At 42.4% G+C, this 27,756-nt stretch overlaps 2 protein-coding genes across 3 annotated transcripts in view; both read right to left on the reverse strand.

Annotated features, from left to right (window-relative positions):
• Nucleotides 1-1,142, reverse strand: part of TM9SF3 (transmembrane 9 superfamily member 3) — a 43,443-nt gene extending 42,301 nt beyond the window's left edge. Inside the window, exon 1 of the mRNA XM_085229857.1 lies at nt 921-1,142. Coding sequence (XP_085085983.1) covers nt 921-1,127 — 207 coding nt within the window. The 5' untranslated portion in view covers nt 1,128-1,142. The remainder of the gene's footprint in view (nt 1-920) is intronic.
• Nucleotides 1,143-4,342: 3,200 nt separating this feature from the next.
• PIK3AP1 (phosphoinositide-3-kinase adaptor protein 1) overlaps nt 4,343-27,756 on the reverse strand; it is a 39,863-nt gene continuing 16,449 nt past the window's right edge. For both annotated transcript variants that reach the window (XM_085229855.1, XM_010714422.4), the window contains 15 exons: nt 25,335-25,483; nt 22,641-22,785; nt 21,633-21,775; nt 20,494-20,626; nt 19,582-19,778; nt 18,445-18,634; nt 14,398-14,493; nt 12,798-12,977; nt 11,939-12,001; nt 10,808-11,013; nt 9,427-9,499; nt 8,937-9,092; nt 7,790-7,860; nt 7,152-7,267; nt 4,343-4,956 (listed from right to left, as the gene is read on the reverse strand). In XM_085229855.1, coding sequence (XP_085085981.1) covers nt 4,902-4,956; nt 7,152-7,267; nt 7,790-7,860; nt 8,937-9,092; nt 9,427-9,499; nt 10,808-11,013; nt 11,939-12,001; nt 12,798-12,977; nt 14,398-14,493; nt 18,445-18,634; nt 19,582-19,778; nt 20,494-20,626; nt 21,633-21,775; nt 22,641-22,785; nt 25,335-25,483 — 1,973 coding nt within the window. In that variant the 3' untranslated portion in view covers nt 4,343-4,901. The remainder of the gene's footprint in view (nt 4,957-7,151; nt 7,268-7,789; nt 7,861-8,936; nt 9,093-9,426; nt 9,500-10,807; nt 11,014-11,938; nt 12,002-12,797; nt 12,978-14,397; nt 14,494-18,444; nt 18,635-19,581; nt 19,779-20,493; nt 20,627-21,632; nt 21,776-22,640; nt 22,786-25,334; nt 25,484-27,756) is intronic.

The following is a 27,756-nucleotide window of genomic DNA, read 5'->3' on the forward strand; positions in this document are numbered from 1 at the left end:
AGCCTTTAAGACACACACATCTGCTCCCCCGGAAGTACTTGGTGCTGGCTTCACTTTCCCGTCATTAGCTGCAGCACCAATAAAACCCATTCACTTTTTAAAAACAAAGGCTATTCTAAACAACGCTCAAGTCTCACAAAGGCACTGAATTATGCACACACACACTACTGTCTGCGTGCACGCTATCGGTGCCATTCTGCCGTCTCACTAAAATACTTATCGCACTCCCCATACAGCACCAAGGACGAACATCGGTAGCGACCGGGCTGCAGGCAGGGGCGGCACCCAGCCCAGCCCAAGCCGGGGCAGCACGGCCCTCCCATGACAGAACGTGCAGCTTCAGCACGGCGCCGTCCCGTGCCACGCTGACACCCCAACAAGCGCAGTTTCTGCCCAGACGCAGACGAGGCCGCGGGGGATAACGCCGCACCGGCAGAGCGGAAGGCGATGACGCGACCTGTTTATTTTCCGCGGGATGCCGGAGGGCTTTTAGAGAACCGCTGCGGCGGCGCTGCCCGCGCAGACCCGCCGCGGCCGCCCGTCCCGGAGCCGAGCTCAGCGCCCTACCGGGAGGAGGAACCCGGCGCTACGCAAACACGGCGGCGCGCCTACCGAGCTCCGGCTCCGGGACAGGGCGGCAGCTCTCGCGGCTGCCACGCTGCCGGCGGCACTGGAAGACCCGCAGAAGCCCCCGAGCCCGCTCTCCCGGGGCGGCCCGAGCGCGCGGCCCGCACAGCTACAGCGCGGCTCCCGGTACCGCTCCCGGTTCCGCACGGCAACGACGGCAGCCCGAGCGGCGCGGCCGGCGCGGTCCCCCGCCTTCTCCCCGCAGGCCGCGATCCGCCGCCTCCCGCCCGCCCCGGGTACCGACGCCCCTCGGCGGCACGGACAGGCCGCACCTCACCCCGGGCCCGCCTCACCGTGTGCACGTGCTCGTCGGCGCGGCCGCGCGGCGGCAGGCAGAGGAGCAGCAGCGCGGCGGCCGCGCGGAGCAGCAATAGCCCGGGCACCGCCATCTCGGGCCTCCGCGTCCCCGCGCACGCAGCAGGCCCCGCCGCGGAGCCGGCCCGCGCCCCGCCACCAACGCCGACCTGCGACGCCACTTCCGGTCCGCCCGGCCACGTCATCCGCCCTCACGCCGGAAGCGGGCTGCCTACGGCGGCCGGCAGGGGCCGCGGAGCGCCGCGCGGAGCCGCTCTCAGCGCTTCCTCCCGGAGGGGCGGGGCGCAGCGAGGGGCTGAGGGGCGCTGACCGGGGCACGGCCCAGGTCTGTGACGCACGGCAGCGTTAGGGGGAGCTCGGTGGAGCAGTACCGTATTTTAACCGACAGAACTACGTTGTAATCGATGAACTCTCAGGATTGCGATCCATCGGTTCGAATGAACGGAGGACCGCGTGCCACAGAACTCGGCCGCAGAGCAGCGTGCAGGTTCTCTCGCACTCGGTCTGCTCTGCCGCGATGCCCGTGCAAGCACCGCAAACTCTCAGCGCCATTCCAGAGTGCAAAAGTTTACGTCCTTACACAGAGCACGGGCTGGCAGAGCAGGCCGAACTGCCCCCGTGTGACAAACAGCTCAATTTTCCCTAGACGAAAGCAGCAACTAAGTGCTTCCGAGTACCTCTACTAACAAGTCCAGAGAATGAACATACAAAGCTGAGGAGCTGCCAGCATTAGGTGTTTGCTGACCAGACAATTGCTAAACCAAATACAACCAAGTTTTAGAGGCTACTCATTGTATTTCAAAAATGAAACCGTGCCATCTCAAGTATGGCACGAGCCAACAAATAGATAGTAAGAGATGAGCTGAACACGAGGGCTCAGTGCTGTTGCTTGCCACCCCTGCTTTGTAGGCATAGTTCCAAACTAAGACCTCCCTCATTTCCACTACTCTCCATTGCTATCGTCAGAGCTTCTCCCTCTGTGGTCTTCTACATTCATGATACCATATTTCCCAATCTCCTGTCTATGACAGTAACAGCAAGTTCCTTTTAGAAAGAAATATTTGTCAAAACCCATTCAGAACCTTTGCTTATAATTTCTTTAAAAAAGGAAAACTTGAACAACTAGCTAGCACAGTATGCTTCTTCTCAGTCATTGCACCTCGGTCCAAAGCAGAGCTGAATACCTCTGGGAGACAGAGAGTGCCTCAATGTCTCTGGCTTATTCAGTGCTCGCATCTCTCAGGCAGAGCCATCTGCTGCAGAGAACAGCATGAGGCACATTACAAAGAGCAAACATTCTGCCGGGCCAGCCAGATGCCACCCGAGTTTGGGAGATGGCTCGGTGCCCCTGCCCGTGGAAGAGCCGTTGACTTGTTACCAGCAATTTTATTATTTGCTCAGTCCTTTTATACGGAAACATGCTTTCTTCTCACGCTCCTCCCCAATCATATTTGTGCTTAATCAACGATTTGGTCATATCCAAATGCTTCTCCAAGCTTTAATTTCAGTGTATTTTTCAGGTGGTAACAATACACACCATGGCTCACCCAGCACAACCCAAGTCTACAGATGAGGACTCCATACACTGAGCTGCAAGAAGCTTTAAGCAATTAAATCAAACCAATCTGGAACACATTTTGGCCATTCAGAAGATGCATCTCTGCTCATCTGAAAGTCTTTGTTTTTGTATGATGGTCAGGTCACACTAAGATTTAAGCTGCAAACAGGAGAGCAACCACAAGGCTGCTTATGGACTACACTCCAGCTCTTCAGCTGTAAACTGTCTTGCTGCAATGACAATCCAACTTCCAGACATATTCAGGATTGTGCAAAGCCAAATGTTCAGATACAGTTCAGATATATCCTTCTCAGAGAAGACATATTTGGCTATTACATGCAGGGAATGAGGACTTAAAAATTAGGCAGGGGAAGAGAGAGCCCCAGGCTGCTTCAGTCCAACACCTTTGAAAGGAAGTGTTCTGCACAGCACCCATAGTCCGCTCTTCCCCATTTCCCCATGTGCTACATCTCTACCTCATGGCATCACATCACATCTCCATGCCCCGGTGCACAGCTACAATCACCACTATGGAAATGGGAAACAGCTGAACAAAATCAGGGAGCTGTGTGCAAACAAAAGCACATATATCAGCAAAAAAATCACTTTCGAGTTCCTTCACTGATCCCACAGTACCATTCTCCTTATTTCAGCCCCAAAACTTCTTTCCCTGCTTCCAATTTGACCAAATTAACACTAGGAATTTTATTCCGTTTCAAGAAGGGCACAGGAAGGCAGCTCTCACCTCACAGAGATACCCTGAACAACAAATACATAAACTCTTCACACTTCATCTACTGACCTGCAGTACACAGTCTGCAGCCCTTTTGTAGGAAGAGTAAGGGCATCATACCCTACAGATTTTAACATGCAGATGACATTTAGCTTATGCCTATGCCCACAAGACCTGCAGAAGCTTGCAGCTCCCTGTACTAACTTCACCATGCTGCAAGAGAACAGGGTACAATCCTAACACCTATTCTGCTATGGAGCAAGGAAAGCTTACATGCCCTGATGGTAGCATCACATGTCCTATATCTCATTCAGGGCTGGAAGAGAGGGAATGATTTGAAAACTAAGCAGGCAGCGCTGCTTAATGCTCTGCCTTGAATGCTGTCCTGTAGAATTCCCATCTGTGTCACTCATGGACAACCAGAGCCCCATACTCATTGTTCCCCAAGAGCCAGAATATGCACACAGAAGATTGCAAGGTCTGGAAAAAAAAAAAACAAAAAAAAAAAAACCACCACCACCTTATTTTAATCATCCCAACCCCCCTGAGATGAAGAATCAAAATAAACTTCTGTTTTTATGTACTTCCTACATTTGGCATACACAGCCCAACCATGAAGCTGTCCTTACATTTGCAAGCGCTGGGGCAGAAAAGAGAACTGGACACAGCTGTTGGTGATTCACATTGCTAGAAAGCCAGAGCAGAGCAAGCACAGGCAAGCCCCAGGCAGGATGCCTGCTTCCACTGCAGCAGCCAACTGTGCAGCTGGTAGTTGTGAGGTGTGTGCCTCTCGAATTGCAGAGTTGCTGTATTATTCCAGAGCATGAAGTGGAAGGTTTTCATGCTGCTACGGTGAACACACAGGGATAAGAACAAAGCAGTGCTACCATTTTCTTCCCCTAATTTAAGAGGTCAGCTGTGTGATTTCAAGTGACAAGTCCCACAAGGGCTTATGTACAGCTGTTTTGACACAGCAAATCCCTTGCCAGCTGCCTTGGGAGCTTTCATGGCAAACACAGCAAACCCACATCTCATTAATGTCAATCCTCTCCAGGGAGGGAAGGGGAAAGGCATTTTCAAAATTATAAGCAAAATGCATTTGTAAAAAGTTAACTTTTCATCCTCCTGTGGTTTAATAATTACTAGACAGAGATTCCATACTTTCTGGAATTTCAGTATCTGCACAGAAAATGTTACACTGAACAGAAGTACACAGCACCTGATCCTTCTGCAATGAGAATTCTTCAAACAAAGTATTTAATTTTGGGGTTTTGTTTTTTTTTTCCTAAGTAAGTTTTCCAGTGAAGCCCTTGTACATTGTACTGAAAGTTTTGTTGACAATGTTTATCAGGATTTAATTTTTAAGAAGATGTGTTCTTTCTTCATCAAGGGGAAACTCCATGTTGGTGCAGGGCTGCCAAGACATATCAGCATTCTCCTTTTTAAGCATGATTTTTCCCTCAAAGTCTTAAAGCACCAGAATTCTTCCAAACAAAAACAAAAAATCTCAGTGAAAACCATAGGCAGAGGTATCAGAGCTTTAGGGAGGAAGAAAGATACAAAAACATTTGTATCCCACTTATAAATAATTTAAGACAACCCAAAAATATCTGTACATACACACACAAATATATAGAAAAATCTCATATTCCACAGACGTTGAGAGATTCAGCGACCTCTTGGGGGCACAGGTGGAGGATAAAAGCCTTCACAGTTTACAGGCCTATTAAAAAACAGAACATAAATGCATTAAAAATAACAAAATAGGGTTTTGCAACAAATTACATGTAATAACACTGTACCTAATTACACAGTATGAGCAGTAATCACGCAAAAGGAAAAAAAGGCTTTCAGTGATCCAGCAACAGAGCTGATGCCAAAGAACTAGAGTCACATTCCTGTTTCTTTTTTTTTCCTGCTGCTTCTCCAGCTGCAGTGATTCTACCATTACTGGGAGGAGATGGTGCAATGCTTGTTTGGAATAAAGTTTGATAATATAGTAGCTTCTTTTCTGAAGATTAGTTGAAGAGAATTAAGAAAAGAGCAAAGGTGTCAAATTTTAATTTTTTGTTTTAAATTAATTACAGATGAATTCCAGCTATATTCTTGCCCGAAGCAGGACAAAACACAAAACTTACTATTTCCACACATCAGTAATAATTATTTTAGCAGTTGGAGCATTTTATTATTAACATCTATTCATATAATCCTCTGGTTCCTGACTTCATAGACTTGCAGTGGTTGGACGAAAGGAGCGTCTTCAAGTTACTTAAGTTTGTGGTGGTCTAGTCCAATCAATGCAGCATTGCCATCCCTTTCCCAACACCTTATATCAAATGAGCTCTGTTCTTACTTTGAGGCAAATCATACATGTAAATATCATGGAGAGATCATAGAATCCTCAGAGATGGAAGGAAACTTTAAAAGGTCAGCTAGTCCAACTCCCCTGCAATGAAGGGGCAGGTTGCTCACAGCCTGGGCAGCCCGGCTTTGAAAGCTTCCAGGGATGGGGCACCTGCCACATCTCTGAGTAACCTGTTCCACTGCCTCACCGCTGTAACTGTAAAAGACTTTTTCCTTACACTCAACTAAATCTACCTTCTTTGAACTTGAAATTTCCCCTTGTCCTACCAGAACACACCCTGCTAAAGAGCCTGCCCCCCCCTCTTTCCTGTAGCTCCCCCTTTAGATACTGAAAGGCCACTCTCAGGTCTCCCCGAAGCCTTCTCTTCTCCAGGCTGAACAGCCCCAGCTCTCTCAGCCTGTCTTTATAAAAGAGGTATTCCATTCCTTGGATCATTGTTGTGGCCCTCCTTTAGAGATGCTCCAACAGGTCCGCATCTCCCCTACACTGAGGACTCCACATCTGGACACAGTACAGGACATGAGGCCTCACCAGCGCAGAGCAAAGAGGCAGGATCACCTCCCTTGCCCTGCTGGCCATGCTTCTTTTTATGCAGCCCAGGATACAGTTGGCTTTCAGGGCTGCAAGGGCACACTGCTGGCTCACATCCAGCTTACTACCCCCCAGCACACTCAGATCCTTTTCAGCAGGGTTGTGCTCTGTCATTTCATCCCCCAGCTTGTATTGGTAGTGGAGGTTTCCATGATTCAGGTGCAAGACATTGTGCTTGGATTTATAGGACCTCCTGAGGTTGTCCTGGGCCCACTACTCAAGTCTGTCCAAGTCCCTCTGGATGGTATCCCATCTGCCTGGTGTGCCCACTGCATCCCACAGCTTGCTGTCATTCTCGCTGAGAGTTCACTCAACCCCACCGTCAGTGTAACTGATGAAGATATTAAAGAGTATCAATCCCAGCACTGACCCGTGAGGACACCACTCATCACCGATATCCATTCAGACCTGAAGCCATTGACCACCACTCTTTGGATTTGATCCTGCAGCCAAGTTCTCACCCATTGAGCAACCCCCCTCATCAAATCCATGTCTTTCTAATTTGTAGAAAAGGATGTTGTGGGGTACTGCATCAGTAGTCCAGATCTAAATTTATAAAGAGAAAATAACTTCCAAAGGAATGCTAAAAGGGAACTCCCCCTGCTTTGCATTTAGTTTGTTCTGAGAAGATCTACTCAGGAGAATCAGGTATCCCAGCTTTGCCAGGCACAGGATGCTAGTTGAGATAGGTCTGTCTCACTGTGGCAAGCTCTGTGTGCATCTGTAGCACTGTTCACCTTTGGATGTGTGAGAACCGCAGTGACAGCACTGCAATAGGCAGGTTACCAACAGGAAACTCATTCCATCAAGTATTGCAGACAAAAAGGAAGAATCGATCTTACAGTTACTTAGTAGTGCTTGTTTACACATAGCAGTTTGGCAGACTTTGTTAAAAAGACGTTCACATTTTCTGTACTGACTCACTGAAAGCTCATGTTTGAGCTCCCCGTTAGCTTTATTACCTGCTTGCACCTCGAGGGGGCACTCTGGGAGGCCTTTCAGGCAGGGGGAGAGGCAGCCTCTCTGCGTGGCTGTGGATAGGGCTGCGGCTTCTGCTTGCTTCTGAGACTTCATTGTCCTATCGAAAAGAAACCAACAACAAAATCTCAAGATGCAGGCGCTTCTGAAACAATCTGCCTCTAAAGCACACATTTTCCTCAGTGTCCAAGTTGGCATATAGCTTCAGGACTGGACCAGTTAGTGTATGCAGATATAGGATCAAACAATTGAAAACAAAGACAGATGTACTATCAGCAATGTATGAACTGTAATGAATTCTGTGAAATAAGATTACAAACTAGACCCGGATACAGATTTTCAGTCACTTTTAGTAGCAGAACATCAAAATGGTTGGTACCAATGGCATGAAGTGTGGTTCAGAAGCATCTAATCAGAGGGAGGACAGAAGTAGCAGGGAAGGAGTTGCACAACAGGCTGCAGACCAGCAGAATTTGGTTTTTATTAGCTTCCCGAGAGAAGCAGCTACATTTTGATATTTATGAAAATACACTGCTATCCCTAAAATTTTTTTTTTTTTTTCCTATATAAAAATAAAACCATGTATTTAAAGACCAGTGAGTGCATGGAGCCGATAGCTTACCTCACTGTCCCCTTCCATCCCACTGCTGACACTCAATATGCTCCGAGTGCTGGAGCGGTTGCTTGCACTACCTAGGGTTAGTAAGCAAGAGAAAAATGGTTTATTAGATCCTTGTGATTTTACTGCAAACCACTGACTCACTATTCCTCATAACCTTATCTGTACCTCTTGCATATATGATTTAATACTTGCTTAGATAAAGTCGTTTCCACTGTTATTTTTCACACATTTAAGATTGAAATGATTGCATTTCCTACAACACTGATCACTGGGCCAAACCTTCAGATCTAACTTTCTGGCAGATTTCTCCACCGCCAAGGTCCAGGCTTCTGGTTAAATACTTGGCACTGGACCCTTTCAGTTAGATTATGGCCAATATCAGACTGCAAGTCAGGTAAATATTTTCACAACTATTACGCACTCAACTTTTATGTGTATTTAAATTATCAGTCTCCGTGTCCATAACTGCATACAGGTACATGGCTAAGGGTATCACCACATTAATTTCTGGAATAACTGAATGAACTTTCTGTGCTCAGTCTGCGGAATCTGTGAGAATGCAGGAATTTCATTTGCATGGTTAAATTTCATAAAACGCAAATATAATAAATACGTCCAGAGCGTCCAAATCACTCAGAAGCTTGAGTATCAGAGAAATCAGTGAGAAATACTGCCCTTTATCTATAACATTTGAGGAAATTACAAGTAGAGATCTGTTCCCAGCCTGCAATATGGCTACATCCCTCAGAACAGAACAGCACAGCACATTTCCTGCTGGGAGTAACAGCAAGGGACCATAATTTTTTTTTTTTTTTCCCTATGAAAGCAGCTGTCACCTACTTTTAAGAACTGATTTTGGAGACTATTTCTTTCTTCAGAAGGCTCAAGGGAAACCTTTTGCTCAGCTTTCAGGTTTTCCTCTTGCAGATATTCATGCACAACATGCGTACCCAAATCCCTTGATGAACCTGGAGTTGCTTTTACTGCTTTGAAATCAGTTGGCATGCATACTTCAGGATGCCAATGTCAGCACTAGGATTCAGCAACAGAAGTCCTGACTCATGAGCTGGCTTCCAGACTCATGCTAGGGAAATATTTTCTGCCCAGCCTTCCTGCAGAGAGGGGGTGACACTCAGGGTTTGCTTACTTGTTGTGCTGGATGTGCTTTCTGTTTTCCAGTCTCCTCTCTTTAGCTCCTTTTTTGGTGGAAATACGTTTTTCCTTGGGGTATACTCATATATGCCACATTCTGGTTTCCCCAAAGTATTATGAGAACGTCGAATGGGTACTGTGATTTCCAGATCTGGAGGGCAAAATGAGAGCGAAGAGTTCAGAATGATCTACTGAGTCTAACCTCTGAAATAGCTTCACATCCCAAAACAAAGTTAAACAGTCACATAAAGATGATCGTAATTGTACGTGTATGAATCAGGATTCACTCCACAGATGTGGACATCCTTTTCTCAGCCTGGGAAACTGAGGAGTAAAGCAGCTTCATCTTTTTTTAGCCAACAGGCATACAGATGTGAGTATCAATATATCACATAATTACAAAATGGAGACATTTCTGCCTCAAGAATCTGTTAGTATTTTTAGCTGCTTCACTACCAGAGAATTTCAGAATCAGAGACTATTACCTGCACTTTTCCCTGATTTTTGCTTCTCCATTTGCCTCCTGGTTATGCTGTCTCGTAGCCGTTTCAGATTTTCCTAAAAGATCACAAAATATTATTTTCAGGGCTTCGGACAAAGGAGGATGAACAGTTTTCTGACAATGAAATAACATACTTAAGCTAACTTTACAACCAATCCGAAGCAAAGCTTGCTAAACCTGGATGAAGTCCAAACCACGTCAACAAGTTTTAATCTATTCTCTTCAGAAATCCCTGTGTGCCTTTTAGAACCAAGTTCTTTTTTTCAGATGTTGTATACTTTCAGGTCAAGTTCACAGATCAGATAAAGTTGCAGATAAGAAGCACACTAGGTTTAGAACACCCCTGTATTTTCTGTCTCCACTGTTACACTAGCACAAAAACAGGACACAGGTTCAAGTAACTACACAGCCCTTTCTGTACTAACAAAAAGATAATTCTGACTGCGGGGACAGATTTCCACACATCAGAGAATGACAGACAGTTGAGAGAACTGAGATGTCCCCCAATAAAGCAAGAGGGCTCACCTGTAAATATAACTGGGAACAAAGTTTATTTACATACCACTTACTACCTCCCCATTCCTTTCCTTTCTGTAAGACAGCTTTTACAGCAGAGAAATAAATACGTATGTGAAAGTGAGAAAATCCCCAAACAGGCAGAGAAGCAGAAGGAACACAAGGTTCCACAAGGCTCCAAAAGAAGCAGGGAATGCTTTCAAAGAGGGAACTCCACACTAACAAGATAACAGAAACCTGAAAATGTAACTTCCAGTTCCACCAGTCATTGCATTACTGCTGCCAGTGGTTGAATGATTTCCTCATTCAACTCAACCACAGCACTTTCACTAGACTTTGCCCAGCTACAAATACGTCAGAACAGGCAGTTCTGGATGCTGCAGGAATGAAAGCCATCAGACAAAGCTTTTCAAATGACCTGAGGAAGCATCAGTCCATTTACAGGACAGGAGTTTAATGGCAACACACCATCTGGGACAGAGTCTCCATTGATCTGAAACGGATGGCAACTGACAACCTGAATGTTCATTCACCAAAGTCCCTGCCAGCAAGTAGGTGCTAGGTGGAAAGAAAGGTAATTTAGTTATCTGGATTGTGCCTGATTCCTAGCGTCCTCCATCTTAAAAAGACTAAAACTATTACTGCAAGACAAACAGAACTACAAAACAGCTATCTGCTTGCTGCTTCATGGAAACAGCCCCTCAAAGTCAGAAGAAAATCCTGCTAGTGGGGGGACTGTGAGGAGTCTTCCTGCTCCAACCTGGAAAGGAGTGTACCTACACTGAAATGCTTAGGATATATGCTTAGAGAGATCATAGTGTTTCTTAAACAGTGGAATAAACCAGTACCTGCTGGAAACGGAATGATTCTGATCTCTTCTTCTGGTTCAGTTGCCACTCCTTAAAGTGAATTACAGCTTCATCAACGTTGAGTATTCCCATTTTCACTTGTTCTTGTAATGTGATCAGCTGCCGTTGACCTGGGGTTTTCATTCCAGCAAATGGATCATATATACTTGATTGAGACAGGTCTCTAACAGGCCTGACCATCGTTTCTGAAAAAGAGAATAAAATATCACTGAGCTTGTATTATCTGCCCTCCTTGTTGAATACAAAGCAATTCAAGCAGCCTTGATGCCCTCTTACAGGCTGAATGTTTTGCTAACCAGAAGAGTATTTTGTCTTTATGCTGTCCTGATACCACTTATCAAGGCTAAAAGCCTGGGAGGTAGTACTGTGCATAAACATGTCATAATCTCTGTGCTTAAAATAAAATAAATTCAAGTGAACAGCACAAAAGGCCCTCCTTAAAGTACTCTGTTTCCTCATCTCAAAAGTATCTCTCTCCCCTCAGTAAAACCATAAAACAGTGTTTCAGCTTTGCAATCACAAAGCTAGACTTCCTAATCTGTGCAATGTAACTCCAGCAGCTGAAAGCTCATCCTACTGATGCTGGCTATTTTAATCTCATTTACAACATTAAAAAAGGAGTACCTAACACAGGAGATAAAAGATCAAAGATGGTTCCTAGCACTTTGATAATGAACTGGATTAGAAGTTAAAGAGCAAGGGCATAATTTTGGAGCATAGAGATCAATGGGAGGCAGTGCACTGCAAGTTAAATCCCAGGAAGTAACAATCAGCAGGCAGTGACTATATCCACAAGACCAGGAGTAGAGTATCAGCTCCATGAAGCAATATGGGTCAAAACAAAAAAGGACTTTGAATATTAAAATCCCATCTGAGGATAAACGCTGAGACAGGAGGTATGTACTGTACAAGATAAAACAGTACTCCTCACACTCTGCAGATTTAAAGTTTGCAGTGTAATATAAGGTCAAGTCATTCATTTAGGACTGTTATCCCTAGTCTTATAAGACAGTCTGTTCTGTCACATATACATCTCACTTGAACAACACTACCTCAGCAGATTTGCTTTTGGATTACTTGAAAGATATTCAGGATGAACTTCTGACTTACCTTTCCTCACCTTTCCTCTAGGGACATAGATATTCTCAGGTCTTTGAGCTTTCTGTGCAAAAACTGAAAAACAAACAATCTTTAGACACTTAGCACAAGTCAGGAAGACAAGTATCAGGATGAATAGGGTAAGCATTCTCAATTCTGCATTGCATTACAGCTTCTGTTAAGCTCCTACTGAACCCTAATGAGACCACTAAAGAAAACAGAATAATGAGCTGTACAATAAAACTCCACTTTTGTCATCTTCAAAGAATTCAGCCCAGTCACCTCTAAGAGAACTCTGGAAATACCTTCCTACACTAACGTAATGGTGAGAAGGAGGAGTCACTGAAATTACTTTCCCACACTCAATTAGAGTTCTTGTAGTGTGTTTGTGGAATATGACAATTTTCACAAAGGGCCTGTTAACTAAGAGGAACAGTTTTCCTTAGTTTCAATTTGGAATTACCTCAGAATGAGGTACTGTCTTATGTAAATGCCATTGAACCAATTATACCATTACAGAGCAGCAAGTTCTCAATTTATTAGCTTGATCATATCCTCACAATACCAAAATCTTTCTTATTTAGTTGGATTTGTTTATACCAGCTAGGGGCAATCTGTCATCCTAATGTTTTCATTAAGAACAATCTCAGGCCAAGACCTCAGGATACAACAACTCCACATTTTCAGAGTAGGCAGAAAATGAAAAACAGAAACAAGATCCCAAAGGTAATCCAGTTCCTATGGTTGAGAGACAAATAATCAAAGGGTCACAGAAACATCGAGTAGATTTCCTTGGTGCATATTTGGTAACTGCAGCCTATGTCAATACCATTCTAAAGATGACTGGTAAAGATCCTGGTACCCAACTCACCTTTGGAGATGTACAGCTCATTGTCTGGCTGTGGAGAGCTGGATTCTGGTCTTGGAACAGGAACTGGAGGTCTGCTAGCCATTTCCTGGGGAAAAGTATCTTTTTCCACTGAGTAATATAGATCTTCACCGTACTGCTGGGAAACTCCTTCCCCAGAATCTGGTGCATCCATGCTACCACCTACAACAGAGAAAGGCTCATAAATAACCTGTCCACTTCACTGAAAATTGGATCCCTCCAGATGTGGAATGTATCACATTTTTTTTTTTACCAACCTGGTCACTTCTCAGGCAAAAATACCCAGTTTTGCAGTGAATTACAGTGTCAAAGACCTTCAAGACAGGATTCCATAAAGTCATTAATACCTAGTAGCATGTAAACATTTGCTACTAAGGTTCTACTGTGTGCTTTGGTAAAGAAACTACAGGAGAAAGTCTAAAAATTGGTGTAAGAATTAATATTGGTACTGGTAACCAGGAACGTCCTAAGTTCCAGTCCGTTAACAGACAGTAGTTAACAAATCAAATAGAGCACTGATTTCCAAAAGTTACTTGTGGCTGTCTACAGAACATTAGAGGGATTTTTTCTTTTTTCTGAAACAAACAATCACAACTAGCTGACAGTTTATTTGACTTGAGAAAAACAGAACTCAGAGGGAGCTGGCTGTTTGCATCTGCACTTAAAAACCCAGCTCCTACTACACCACCTTTGTCACCCCCATTCTGTTCTCACTAACTTCCCTGCAAAATCAAATGCTGTTCATATCTAATTTAAACATTAGTTTCACACATTTGTATGTTGGGAAATGATCGGATCAAGACAATCAAGAGCCCTTGGACTAACTGCCTGCACTGTTATCAAATCATAAGTAAATAACCTAGTCATCAGACTTATCTGTCTTCAGTGCTGCTACACCTAGCTAAATTAATGCAGTGAAACTGCTGGAGTATCAGTGCTGGCAGGGGAAATAGAACAATATGTTAAAAGACACAATTTTAATGTTGCTCTGAGTGCAGCTGGGTAACCCATGAAAAGTGAGACTGGATCCCATGGAACCTGGTGAGTTGGGAAAGGGCTTGGTGACCAAATCATGCAAAGGGGGATAGCCCAGAGCACCCAGAGCATGCTTGGGAACCAGAATTTCTTTTCCATTTTCCAGACTGCTATTTTCAAATAGACTGATTTGTGAATAAAGTGTCTGCATTAAAATTTATCACTAGCTAATGTTGTTCCACTTTATACTCAGTGACATGAACCTGCATGAGCATCAAGACATCAGAGTTAATTCCCATTACAAAGATGAGGACAATGACTGCCATTTCTGAACAGATATCAATACTGTGCTTGTACTCACTGATAAGCAGAGATTGGACAAGAAGTCAGTCATCTTTCACGGTAAGACACAAACCACACTAGTCAAGTCACCTCATGAGCTTCACAGAATGCTCTTACTATTACATTTCATCTGTACCCACTAAAGCAAGGCTGTCTGTGTCAAGTAGTGAGGACTAGCTCCTGTCTTAACAGGTCAAGAACAAATCTCAAGTTCCATTTAATTGTTCCATCTGTGCTGCTCCCCTCCTCTCCAAACAGGTCTCACCTTCTAAAAACTTGCGGAGCATTGAGTCTTTCACAGTTAGAGAGATTTCATCTCCAGAAATTGGAGTGTCTGCCTTGGACTGAAGCATTTCTACATCTGAAAAAGAAAAATCAGACCAATGAGCCCGTTGATTATGTCCTTAAGCACATTGAACAACATCATACAAAGTGACACAACAATTCTGATTGGATTTTCATTTTATAGTGAACATCAAAAACTACAGCAGACAAATGACCACACTCTTGCCTCTAAAGGCTTAGTAAATTGCCTTTAATATAAATTGCAAATAATTGAAGTCCATTTCGCACAAATTTTTGCCAGCAGTCTGCCACTTATACTTGAAGAAAATAGAGGTGACTAACATTGCTTGGTGAAAACTTCTGACAAGGCTCCAAGCAGACACTAAGGATTTCTTAGTGCATGTATTGTTGCTCTGAAGAGCCAATGGGAAGAGTGAGCTAGAGGTTCTGGATGTCAGTCTTCAGAATTTAATAACTAAAATACTTTTCTTCAAAGAGACTTTTAGTTTCCCATTGCAGGGCTTAAGATTTCAGAAGGGAGCTCAAGTAACTTGCAAACAGAGGAATGTATAGAAGATGCATTATGACCTATTGACCCCTTGCTAGAGCTAAAATACATATGCATGCACACCATGTAACAAAAGGTTATATCCTTCTCCCTTTAAACTTTTTTAAACAATAGGAGTTAGGTAGTTCTGCACATGAAGAAAGCTGCCTCTTTACACAGAGCTATCCTTTATGTAAGACAAAGGTTTCAATGTGTTGGTATAAATTACACCCCTGAATTTCACAAGTACTTAATATTTTGCTGCACAGTTCCCTCAGTTTGCTCAAGGAAAACAATGAGGCTGCTGTTTCTTGCATTAACTAAAGAAAAAAATAAAAACCAATGAGGACAGTGTCAAGAACTCAGTCTTAAGAGAATAAAAATAATGAGGGAGGGAAAGGATAGATAGGACAGTAGATACATAGGACATCACAACTACCTAATTTTTAGGCATTTTAGCTCTGCAAATTACAGGACAATGTACTTTATTTGGTTGAAACTCTCAAGGATAAAGGACGAAACTCAAACATTTCTGGTTTGAATGTCCACAGAGTTCATAGATAGGGAAACAATGCCATGAGTCAGGACTTGTTCCCACCAGGATTTGCCACTGTCAGCAACTGGCCTTGCATAGACAAAATACAATCTAAATGTTTCCTCAAGTAATAATATCAAACTTCAGCCTTACTTACTAAGCTGAACTTATCAAACATAAGTCAGCAAAGAGAAAAGCAAGAGAAGATAATAAGTGCTATCACTCTGTACTCTCTGCAGGAATCCTTTTGCTCAAGGTACTTCAGACACTGAATATGCACAGAGAAACTTGGCAGTTTGATCTTCACATGAATCACCAAGGTTTTCAGCATTTTCTAGAGTCCTTGCACTTAGATCCCCCTTCCCTAAGCTGAGCTCTAGACTACTCACAAATACTATTTTGTAACATTCAGGAGATGCTGGTGAGGGGGAAGCAGAAAAAGTAAAGCATTTTATCAGGTCTACATCTGATGATGTAGTTTGTACTACAAGATTGGTATGATAGAGATCACTTTCTCGCTATTCAGCTGTTGTTTGTTACAATCTGTGAATGACTCAGCTAAACGATATTTACCTCTGATCTGCACCAGCTTAGAGCAAATTCCAATCATATCCAAGAAAGTTGTTTGACATTGAGAGTATTAGAAAAGGGTAATAAAAGGGAAGTGCTCTTCTGAAGTAGGAATGACTACAGTTGATAAGGAATTTAATGAGGCAACTCAATCTCATTTTTTTAAAAAACAGCAAACAAGGTAACACCAGGAACTGCTAAGTTCCTAAGTTAGGAATACTGTCTGATTTGCACTGCTCAGGCTACTAAGACCCACACAAAACTTACAAGGACCACTAGCAACCGTCAACAGCAGCATGCAACTCTCTGCAGCATCAGCTTAAACAAAATTGGCCCTTTTGTAGATTCTGCACTTTCTCTGCAAATGTTTCCCCAGGACCAAGTGCAAATCAAAACCAAAAACACATTAAAAGAAATGAAGTGGGATAAAGAATGTAAGAACTGGCAGAACATTCTGGTATCTAACTATTTGCTACTACTTTTCTCATTACAATGGCTCTTTCTTTTCAAATCAGCTTCTGCTAGGCAAACTGAGTGTTACCAACCTTTCTTTGATCAGTCTCCAAAAAACTCATGGAAGCACATTCTGATTACAACAAATGGGCATGCTGCCACAGTATGTCTACATTTAAAACAGCCCAGGTATTGTCCTCTGTGCCACAGCTATAAGTACTTACATAAGGGATACTCCGACCTGCAGAAAATACTTCAGCAGCAGATGTTTACAGTTTCCTAGGGAGTTTTTCCATTCCCCAAAAATTGTCAGTACAAAAGCTTGAAGTTTTAATTTGTGATCCTAACTGAATGAGTCCTAAGTTAGCCAGCACTCCTACCAATTTCAGTGGGCTTTTGCTTCTTTGCTGGTGTTCTAAAAAATGGTGAAACTCTCCCACTTTGAGAGAACCAGTATTGGAGCACTGTACCAATTTAAACTTACCTGTTATGATACAGGTAAATTTTAAGCACTGTTCGGATAAGTTGTAAATATTAATCAGGCAAAGATTAATAGGCTACATAAGAAATACAGATATTTTCTGTAAAATTCTCCTGACTGGAAGGTGACAAAGACATGTCCGCAGTAGCAATACTCTGGGAGAACTCCAGAAAAAGCACGGTACTCTTCTTTCTCTTACTGAGCCACATAGAACACTTGCTCAATATTTTGAAACAGACTCATTTAGCCTTCCTTTCCTGCACAGAAACCATAAATATCTATTTCAGGGGCAAGTTTGGGTTTTTACCTTTCCAGTCCCACTAGTCCTGCAGAGCCTACAGCATGTGCATACACCAGGAGAACTTTCTGTTGCTGACCCTGGAAACCTCCATCATCCTGCTGATGCGCCTGTGCTTGCAGAAGGCTCCTCAAAGAGCAGCAGTCTGCTGGACTTTCCTGCTGAGGAGACCTAAGGAAAGCTGCCTGACTGAGGCTTTAACTACACAACTTTTCCCATCCGTAGGTAGCCATGTGTTAGCTCTCCATCTCCATGCCCATCAGCCAAGCATGCTGTGTACGGTGTACTCTATCCAAAATGCCAGCCACATTCCTTACTAAGATCTGTGAGAGTAAGCAAGTGCAGGAAAACCTCTGTACCTAAGCTGTTAACCTTAGTGTAGCTTGCTTGACAGAATGTCATATTGTAATTTACCAGTTTTCAACTAGACTTTCAGAGAGCATGCGATTTGCATCCATGAAAGAAAGGAATACCCATTTCACAGTTTCTGGGATTTCTGTATGTCCCAGAAATGGAAGACAACAAGTTGGTCTTAGTGGTATTAAGTACATTTTTCTCTTCTTCAGAATTAGTCTGTGAATCCCATTCAGAGATGGGGAAACAGCTCTTGATCTTGTAATCTGGCTCTGAAGCCTTTGAGCAATTTTATAAGCCAGTGTAACGTGATAGAAAGTGCAGCAATGACAGCAGAGTAGCAGGATCCCAGGCTGCAGCAAGTGCAGATTTGCTCAAATGCAACAGCTGTGGGCACAGAAATAAAGGAAAGAAGCTGCTTACCTTCAGAAGGCCACAGCTATACAAGGATCTCCAAAGAAATAACCTAGGCCTCCACAGCCAACCTTTACATGAGGTCTGTAAGGGGTGGATCCTGGCTCCACCCCTTCCGGTCACTCAGGAGCACTGCATGCACCTGAGCTCCCCTGGGTTGGCCCTGTCTTCCACCAGGTGCTCAATTACTACTACAAGCTTTGACTCAGCATTTCTGCTACAACCAGCCAATGTCAAAACTGGAGTTTGATTTCCTTACAATGGAAAAACTATAACCAGTCTTTACTTTTGAAACTCAACCAGGACCATATTAAATATAGAGAGACAGTGCAACTAAGGTTTTTAAGCCCAGAATATCACAGTGATTATACATACAAAGGTCTTCTGGGGCACCAGGGACAAATCCAGCCATAGATTCATAAAGCTCTTCATCAGAACCTGGGTTTAAGGAACATTTCATTAACAGGTCAGTAGAAAGATGAGCCATGGATTCATAAACAGACTCATCCTCTTCGCCTTGCATCAACTCTTCCTTAATGTGACTCTTCAGCATATCTGCAGTTTCCTGAAAAGAAAGGAGTCCAAGGAGAAAAAAAAAAAAAAAATTAAAGAATCTGGAGAATAAACACAAAGCAAAATACATCACTCTCCCACCGCTAGTGGAAAAAGCCTTCCAAGAGCACTCTACTCCCAAAGACTAAGGCTTCTCATAGGAGCTAAATCCACACTACAGTTGTTTGGGGCCAGCCTTCATGATCTAAGTTGTAATGGCAGATAATTAAGGTGAAACAAGGAGATGCTGATCCATTCTGAATAACCACTACTGCCTTTCTGCCCCTCAGTTTCATTTTCTACTTGACATCTACAACCTCCTAGAATACAAAAAAAGTTCATTCTAAAATTACAAAGGCTTATCAATGGCTATTTTGGAGTAAGCGTAGCTTACCATAAAGGGAGTTTTGCCACATGCAGAGCACTTCCAAGAAAACAAATTTTAACTCTGCTAACTAGGTTCAGTTTAAACCTTTTGGCAATAGCAGTAGCATGTAACACCTAGTGGGAGTATACAGACCACCCTTTTCTCTGAAACTAACAGGAAACCTCATAGAAGCTGCTGAAGTAATACCAACAACTTTCGATTCACAGGACAGCAGAACTCTTTCTCATCAGGGGCTGCAGTTTTGCCAAGATCAGGAAGTTAGAAATGTACATGAGGAACCATGTCTCTGCAGAAACACCACTGGATGGATGAATGACAAGGAAACCCAGCATAGCAGGCTCTGATTCCATCTTTTTTTGTTCTTTTCCCTATGAATTTTCCTGGCTCCAGAGATGGAACCAATCCTCAAGCACAGAAGCTTTCATGGTGGCTGTACATCTATCTCCTACACCCTACCATATCACCCTGCACCCTTTACTACCTCAGCATTCCTCACACACAACACTTTCAGTGCCAAGCTTGATATCCACACTTGCTGTCGGACAATGTAGAAGAATGCTGCTCCTTCTTACCACGTATTCATCAATGAATTGTCGGAGGTCCTTAAAGCCATGCTTTTCCGCTATCGTGTTCGGATAGTGACCATATTTGTTGGCTACACTGTAGGCCTGCAGTGCTCCAGGGCACGTCAGCAGCAAAGCAGTAAGGTTTTTCAGCCCATATCTTGCAGAAAAGTGAAGCAGCGTTGGCAACTCCTCATCCCTCTGATCTGTGACAACAGAAGCCTGTTAGAATCTAAGTTTTTCTCCAGCAGCAACAAAGACAGTAAATGAGAAACGAACATCCTAGCAAACACACTGACTAAAGCAGGCCTGAAACCCTGAGAAGTACATATACTGTTTTAAAACAGAGCTAACTTCACACAAGTGAAGTAGCTGAGGTATCTAGCACATCTCCAGGTCTGAATCCTATGATCTTTAGCAGGGAATCTGGCACTGTATTAGCTAAATGTAGATAGGATCAGAGGTTTGGAAGGATCTCTTATAATTCTCTCATAATTCCACTAATTTCCAGCTGCTATAAGGCAACCACATCATGGTAACACACTGATCCAACTGCCCACTATGCACCTTAGAACAGATTCACAAGGTTAGAAAAGGACTGGACTGGGAGAAATGCCACAAGGAACCAAGAGAACAAATGAGACATTCTGGGGAGAACTACCTTTTGACTTCAGTTGTGGCTGAAGCTGTCTACATAGCTGTATCTATCAAACTATAAGAAACTGATGCAATATGTAACAAAGAAGGGTCACATAACCATATGCAATCCTCCCTCTATAGGCATCTTAAATTTAGCTACCTGGCTAAGATTTAAGACTTTTTCAGACAGCCTATCCAGGAACCATGAGCTACAGGTGCTCCAAAGTAAAAACAGTCTATAGATATGAATTTTAAAAATAAAGCAAAAATCTTTCAACTTACTTGTTGTCATATCATCTTCTTCCAGCTGGTTTATTCCAAACAAGTGTAAGCCACTAGCAGGAATATTCTTCTTCAGTGACTCAGTCAACAGTTTGTCCAGAGCTTCTATGCTGTATGGAACGATTTTAAAGGCCTAGAGATAGATGGAAAGTGATTTTGGTTGTGGAATTATGGAGATTTAAGATGAGATTTACATAGTTATGTATTAAGTTTTATTTATGTAGTATATATAGGGGGGAAAAAAAACTAAGCATAAACACTTAAGGTGGAACTGTTTAGAATAAGCAGTAAGCAAAAAGAACACAAAGAATTTCTTTGTCCAGAAACAGAAGATCATTAATCTGAAAGATGAGAACTATGCACTCCACAAGAAGAGTACAAGAAGAAAGTTATTCACACAAATGGAAGCACAGAAGACTTACTTCCTACTACCTTGATGGAAATAATCTCACCATTCCAATGAAGTATTGCTACTGCTTTAAGTACAAATAAATCAGTTTTGAATTGCCCTGGTGTACATTCTGGGTTTTGACTGGTTCTTAGCCAAAGACTGTGGAGCATACCTACTCCTCAGGTAGGAGCACAGCCCAGTAATAACTGCTTATTAAGTTGAATTTAAAAGGAAGTGAGAGACAACTTCTTATTGCTGGTGATCAATACTACTCTACAGGCTTCTGTCACATAGCTAATAGGGACATGCAGGCAGGGAAAAAAGACAACAGACCTGGAGAACTAATTTGTACAAGTTTTACTCTATAATAGGGCTCAGCTACCCTAACTGCAAAATGTCATGTGAGAATTAAGGATTGACTTTAAAGAAATAAGAGCTAAGAATAAACAAATACTTTTATTTTATCCTGCTTAACTCACAAAGTTTGAATCTATTATCATCACATCTTTTCCAAAAACCCTTTGGTTCAAGTATCCAGACATCTGTAGTAATTTGACTTGTATCAAGTTTGTCATTCCAGTTTTCTCAAATCAAGGTCTAAATAGGGACACCAGGGCTATGAGAAAGTCCCTAAAAAACTGTGTTTCTTCATTTCAAAAGAGCTACCTTATGGCAAGCACTTTTGCTTATATTCACATATCTACTTTCTGAGAAAAGCCATGTTCCAGCTGTTTACTAGAGCTTTTACCTGGCACATGAACTGTACTGGGTTGGCTGCATTAGCCAACAGACTGCTGATTTCCTCCATGTCAGTATGATAGGTGACACTTGTTTCTCCCACCATCAAGTCCCCTGAATATATATGCAGAGGCACTGTCCCAGAAGTTAAATCTTTGAAAGGGAAGAGAAAAAATCATCATTAAGAACAGACAACGGAAACACTCCACTCCAACAGCTCTGCATCCCTCCTGTGCTGGGAGCCATGTAAGCTAGTTTGCAAGTGTTCAGATCCAAAGTCTTGATTTAGAACAGATTAAGTTAAACATTTTCATGTGACTTTGGTTACTTTCTTTAAAGCCATGCACTTGACAGTCTTTACAAGAGTCTTTGCCATAACGATTATTAGTCTCTCTATTCCTAGACATAGTATATTTGCTCTTCAACAGGACAGACCAAAGCAGATTAAATAAAATCATCCTGGGAAACTGTTACCAGTCTGTAGGGCTCAAAAACCTTGCCCTTAAAGTTTAGTGAAGCTAAAGCTCAGACAACCTAAGCTTTTGTAAATATAAATATCCAGAGTGACAGAACATAACTGAATAAAAAGGCAAGTCAGGTTAAACAGTTTCAAGCTCACACAGAGATCATTAAACACTAAAAAAGTACCATAAGCAATTATTTACCTGCACTTATCTTCTCATGGTATCTGTGAACACTAACATGATTATAACACTAACACGGTTAGTGTCCAAAGCACTTTATGTGATGTCACCTGCCTGCAGAATTTCCACTAAAGTGTTTCCACACTTTCCTGACACAGCTGCTGGGAAAACAGATGTCAAGCAGTGTCTCCTCAGTTCCACACCACAAAAGTATCACAGACAAGAACACAAGTTCAAGATTTCCTGGTCCCGCTGTTCCCCACGTTGCAGTTTCTACCCTTACCCCTCTGATATTTTTCAGGACAGGCAGGCTGGGAGAGAAGAGATGCAATGAGGAGTGGGGAAGTGGGAAACCAAATCCCAGCCCATCTTACTTGGAGCCTCCACAGATATTGTGTATTCATTCTCCAACTCAGCCAGCACACGCACAGATGATGAGTTCTCTGGAGAGAATTCAACTTCAGTTTTCACTTTGTCATCTAGTCTACATCTCATGATAATATAAACAGTGGTCTGTACCTAAGAGAAAGACATTAGAAAATACAGGTTTACAGTATAAGAACACTTTAAAACCCATTTTCAAGAGATCTTGTTGGTATCATGACTAACACATAAATTAATCTGTAATTTCCACAATCCCAAGTGGTTTTCAGTAATACCTTCCAGTTATGGAATAACTGGTCAGGGTGGCTTCTGTTACATTTCACACACGTAGCACAAATACAGACATTAAGCTGATAAAAACTCTGTGATACTATTTAAAAATTGGCTTAGTTTCATGCACAGCAGACTCATCCTTCAAGCAGCACAGCCCTCTTCTTAAGAGAAACAAAGAGAGGAGCTTAAAATGAATAAATTCTGGAGATTAAAAGACTTGCAGAAGCTTTATCCAATTTCTCTTATTTTTTTCTACCCTGTAGCATGTGTCTTTAGCCTGAACTTTAAAAGACTAAAACTTCAGGTTTGTAAAATTCTCACCCGCTCTGCTTTTAAGAAGTTAGTTATGACATTAAATAACTCTAATATTTTATTACATTTCAAATCTTTAACTGTGGCTCGAGACATGTCTAACATCTACTTATGTGAATTATTACAGTGAATTTCTGGAACAGGTTCTCAGTTCTGGAAACCAGGAGATCTCCTGGGTCATGCCTTGCAGCTTTTAATGCCGCCAATGTAATATTGCTCAGTTCTCATTCAGTCAGGATTTTAAAGATCAAAGACCTGACTTGTAGCCATTTACACAGCTTACTACACTGGATATTATAATAACTAATCTGAAAAAAAACTGAAAAGACTTTCTTGCCCCAAACTTATGCTAAATATAATAAACCTTGCCTAGGCCAATGCAAGCAGCCCAGCAGCAACAGACAACAAGTGATCCAATGATCCAAGACAGAGGTGAATCTTCTTTCACAACCCTATCTTACAATGAGTTCTAGAGTTCGTTCCTACCCACTTCTTGCCAGTTAAGGAATTTATCCTTAACTTAAAACACTGAGAAGCTGTGCTATAGGAGTTGTATCCTTCTTAATATCATTGTAAAGGGTACTTTATTAACATCACAGAATGATAGAATAATTTGGGTTGGAAGGGACCTTAAAGGCCACCCAGCTTCAACCCCCTTGCCATGGGCAGAGACAGCTCCCACTAGATTAGTTTACCTAAAGTCCCATCCAGCTTGGCCCCAAACACATCCAAGGACAGGGCATATCTGTCACTACTACTGCCACCAGCCACCTAGTGGTTGTAGGCTCAGTAACCAGCACTGGAGAAGTTCATCTAGTAAGGAAGCAAAGATACCAGGATATTCAGCCAAGCTTTGGACACATATGAAGTGAATGTGCTAACAGATGCCCAAAGGGAAACAGCACCATTCCCATGAACAAGCAAAGAGAGTTCATGCAATAAATAAGTAAATAAATAAATCCACATAGATACAGTTTTCTCTGTGTTAATTCATTAATTCTGTAAAAGCTTAAATCAGTTCAGCAGCTTAGCAGTTTGATGACTTCCCAAAACATCCTGTGATCAAGCTGCACGCACCAAAGAGGGAACACAAAACATTTAGGCAAGGACACTTCCTAAAATGTCTGATCCTTTATGTCAGTTCTCCCTCTACCCTGACAGAACGCTACTTTCCCCAGGCTGAGAGTAGATTATGTCTATAATCTAAGGCACATTCAGAAACTATCAAAATAACCCAGCACTACGCATCTGTGACTCTTGTTAGAGGCTCAGATATGCTACAAATCCAGCATGCTGCAAGGTACACGTGCACACTGCACAATAAATCCATTCACCTATCTATAAGACTTGCAGTTTTGTTCTTATTGTGCTCAGCCCCTGCCAAGGGGGAAGGAAAGCTCTGAAAGCTTGTTATTCCTCCTTCCCCATCATATGGTGGTATACAGCTTACTTCTGGTCTTATCTCAGGGTATAGCATTCAAAATTTTTTACTAAGACATGACACAGGCTGTTGCTACCAAATTTGAGATTTCATTCCTGTTAGAAGTTTCCCTGTAAGCATGAAGGTCAGATTCTAAGTAAAAGCTGAGATTCCCTGAATTCATGCTTTAACTGGTGCTTTAAGAAAAAGCACTAAGATCCAAAGTCCTAAGAGTAAGAAAAGCTGTTTTTCAAATAGGAAGCTAAGCTCCAAGCTCTTTGGAATCATTTGCAGGACAAGCACCTGAACTGCCATGCTAGATTGTGTCCTGGTTCTGGAGTTAGTTGGCTCACTACTTTCACCTTACTCCATTTGTCTGCATTAAATATCACCAGAATGGAAGATGAAGAGTCAAGAGTGTGAACTTGCTTCATAAGACAGAGGACATGCAGCCACGTCAGTGAGACTATCCATCAGTAAGTGACACTGCACATTACCAAGCTATTCCTGGCCTAGGAAACCAAGCTTATAAAGTAGAGACAGTGAAGGAGCCTGAGAGGACAGGGAACAAAAAAAGAATTAGGGACTACATCCCAGGTTGTAAAGCTCTCTGCTGTGGAAAACATAAGACGTTGCACTAGCATACAAGAACATAGCCCAGGAAATGGCCATACAGTACCCCACAGCGTATGTGATCAGGCTGCACCACCAGATGTTCCCCAATGCTCTTGGATGATTCTTGCTCTTCATTCATGGCAAGTTGGCAGGAGTAAACCGAGTTTTTCTCGTCTTCTGTTTCTGTATCAGTTACAGAGTCGCAGCCTGAGTCTAAAATAAAGCATACAGAGTCCCGTTAAATTATTTCAATTTTCTGAAAATTCATGGATATACACACGAGCCCTGAGAAGCAGGGGAGAACTTGATATGCTTTTCAGAGCAGAGTTTAGAAAAGGGGATCTAGTTTAAGAAAGAGAAACTACAGTTTCCTCATTCGTTCTCCTAAGGGGACAGCTGGGGAAAATTCAAAAAGACACAAAAGTGCTGGAGTAGCACTGCAAATGCTTATAAAGCAAAAAAAAAAAAAAAAAAAAAAACAACCAACCCACTCCCTGATGAGATGGACAGTTTCTTTCTCATGGTAGATAGGAAAATTAGTATGTCAATATGTCATATAAGAAAGATCAGCAAATGGACTCATCTGACTCCTGCTCTACTCTGAATGCATTGTAGAATTGGCAACAGCCTTTGAAGTCCTACTCTCCTAAAGTTAATGAAGGAAACCTACTTTTATTTCATATCAGCAGTATCTTTACTTATCTGGATCCTGCTTGCTCCAACTCCTGAGTACACTACCGTGTCTATAAGCAAAACATAGGGCAGTAGTCTGAAGGGATTCTGATCCTCAAGCAAGAGGGTGAATACAAGAGTGAATCTGAAACACCAAAAAAATACTTTTGCACATAAGAATCACAGTACTCTGCCCAAACTGAGCCAAAAGAAGTAAATATCTGTAACCCTACAATCTGCACATACAAAACAATGTTCTCACTCCTGTCTCCCAGAAACAGCACACATTTATACTGATGGATGAGCAAACATATTAAGAAAAAAAAAAAAAAGTAACAAGAAAAGCAGGAATTAAAATAGCTGAGAGTTCTCACACCCTGCCAGGAAATACTTTTCCCAGCTACAGAAAAGAAATCAAAAGTCTGTATCTACTTATTAGAAAGGTTTTTAAAATCTAATTTTTAATCTCTTGATTGACACTTTTTGTAATTTCTACATTTGAATAGGACTCTATGAATTCACGCAGACGCAATTGTGCTTTCAGGAGACTAGTTTTAAGCCATGGAAGTGTAGCAAATTGTTCAGCTGAAGGTTTTGTCACAAAGAACAGCACACAACTTCATGCTTGTGAATGCTCCACATGGCAAGCACTCACATGAGTTCAGCCACACTATTGCTTTAACGTTTTCTGCAGAAAGAGAAGAGCTGAAACTCCACAGCTCTAAAGTTCAAGTAAGGCATCGCTACAAATATCAGTATTTCTTAAACCTAGAACAGTATGTGCAGATAAGGCAGACATTTTAAAACTGCATCAAAACAGATTTTCAGATTTGACCACAAAGAAACTGCTGGGACACAAGGCTATGCACTGAAGGTCTTTCGGATTTTTTCAGACAGCAGTACTAAGCACTGCAGAAAACAGACTGAGGTTATAAATTCCTTAACTCAATATTATAATGGATACTGTCTGAAGTCATCAGCCAGACCTCACTTTTGGGAATCTCTGTTCTGGGGAAGTGGACTGCTCCAACCTGAGAGTGTTGGGCAGCCCAGTGACATGGGAGGAAATCAAAGCAATAGTCCCACATCCTTCCTTTACATGATAGCTATCACATCAGATGTTTGGCATATGCAGAGCAAGACAGCATGCCCTTTTGGAGGAGTAGAGGCAACTGTTACTAGAACTGAGTCTCTAATCTCTTGGTTATTTCCAGTATGACTGAATAAGAAAGACTAAGTTCATCACAGATAACAGAACCAACAATAACCAAGTCATAGCTAAACATTAATATTCCTCAACCAAAAGTGCAAGCTGACACTTGCCGCGATCCTGACCCTAAGTGCATCATCGCCCACACCTTAACATGAAGCCAATAGAGTGATAACCTGTACCTCAGTTGCCCAACATGGTTAATTTCAGAAGAAATAAAACCTACAGCTGTGGATCTCATCTATATCTACAGTAAGCAGGGATAAGGGAGGAGCAAGGAGAGAACAAGTCTCCAGGCCTCTTTGCTGTAATGACATTATTTAATACTGGTAAGAAATTAGCAGAGAAAGGACAACTGCAGGAGTCTGCACTTGAGCTTTTAGGAAGTTCTGGCATTGCTGGATTTCACCTCGCACTTCCGCATTTCTGTAACAGAATTGAGTGCCTGGAGGTCATATGTAAGAACAGGGCTGTTAGGTAATATGGGAAGAAACACTGTTAATCAGTAACTGCATTAACAGCTGATGGAACAAGCACTGCAGTTTCTGGTATTAATTATTCATCTGTTTCTTCATACAGAAAATTGTGAAATTGTGAATTATGA

This window comes from Meleagris gallopavo, chromosome 8, assembly GCF_905368555.1.
Source record: "Meleagris gallopavo chromosome 8, MGAL_WU_HG_1.1, whole genome shotgun sequence".
NCBI classification, from domain to species: Eukaryota; Metazoa; Chordata; class Aves; order Galliformes; family Phasianidae; genus Meleagris; species Meleagris gallopavo.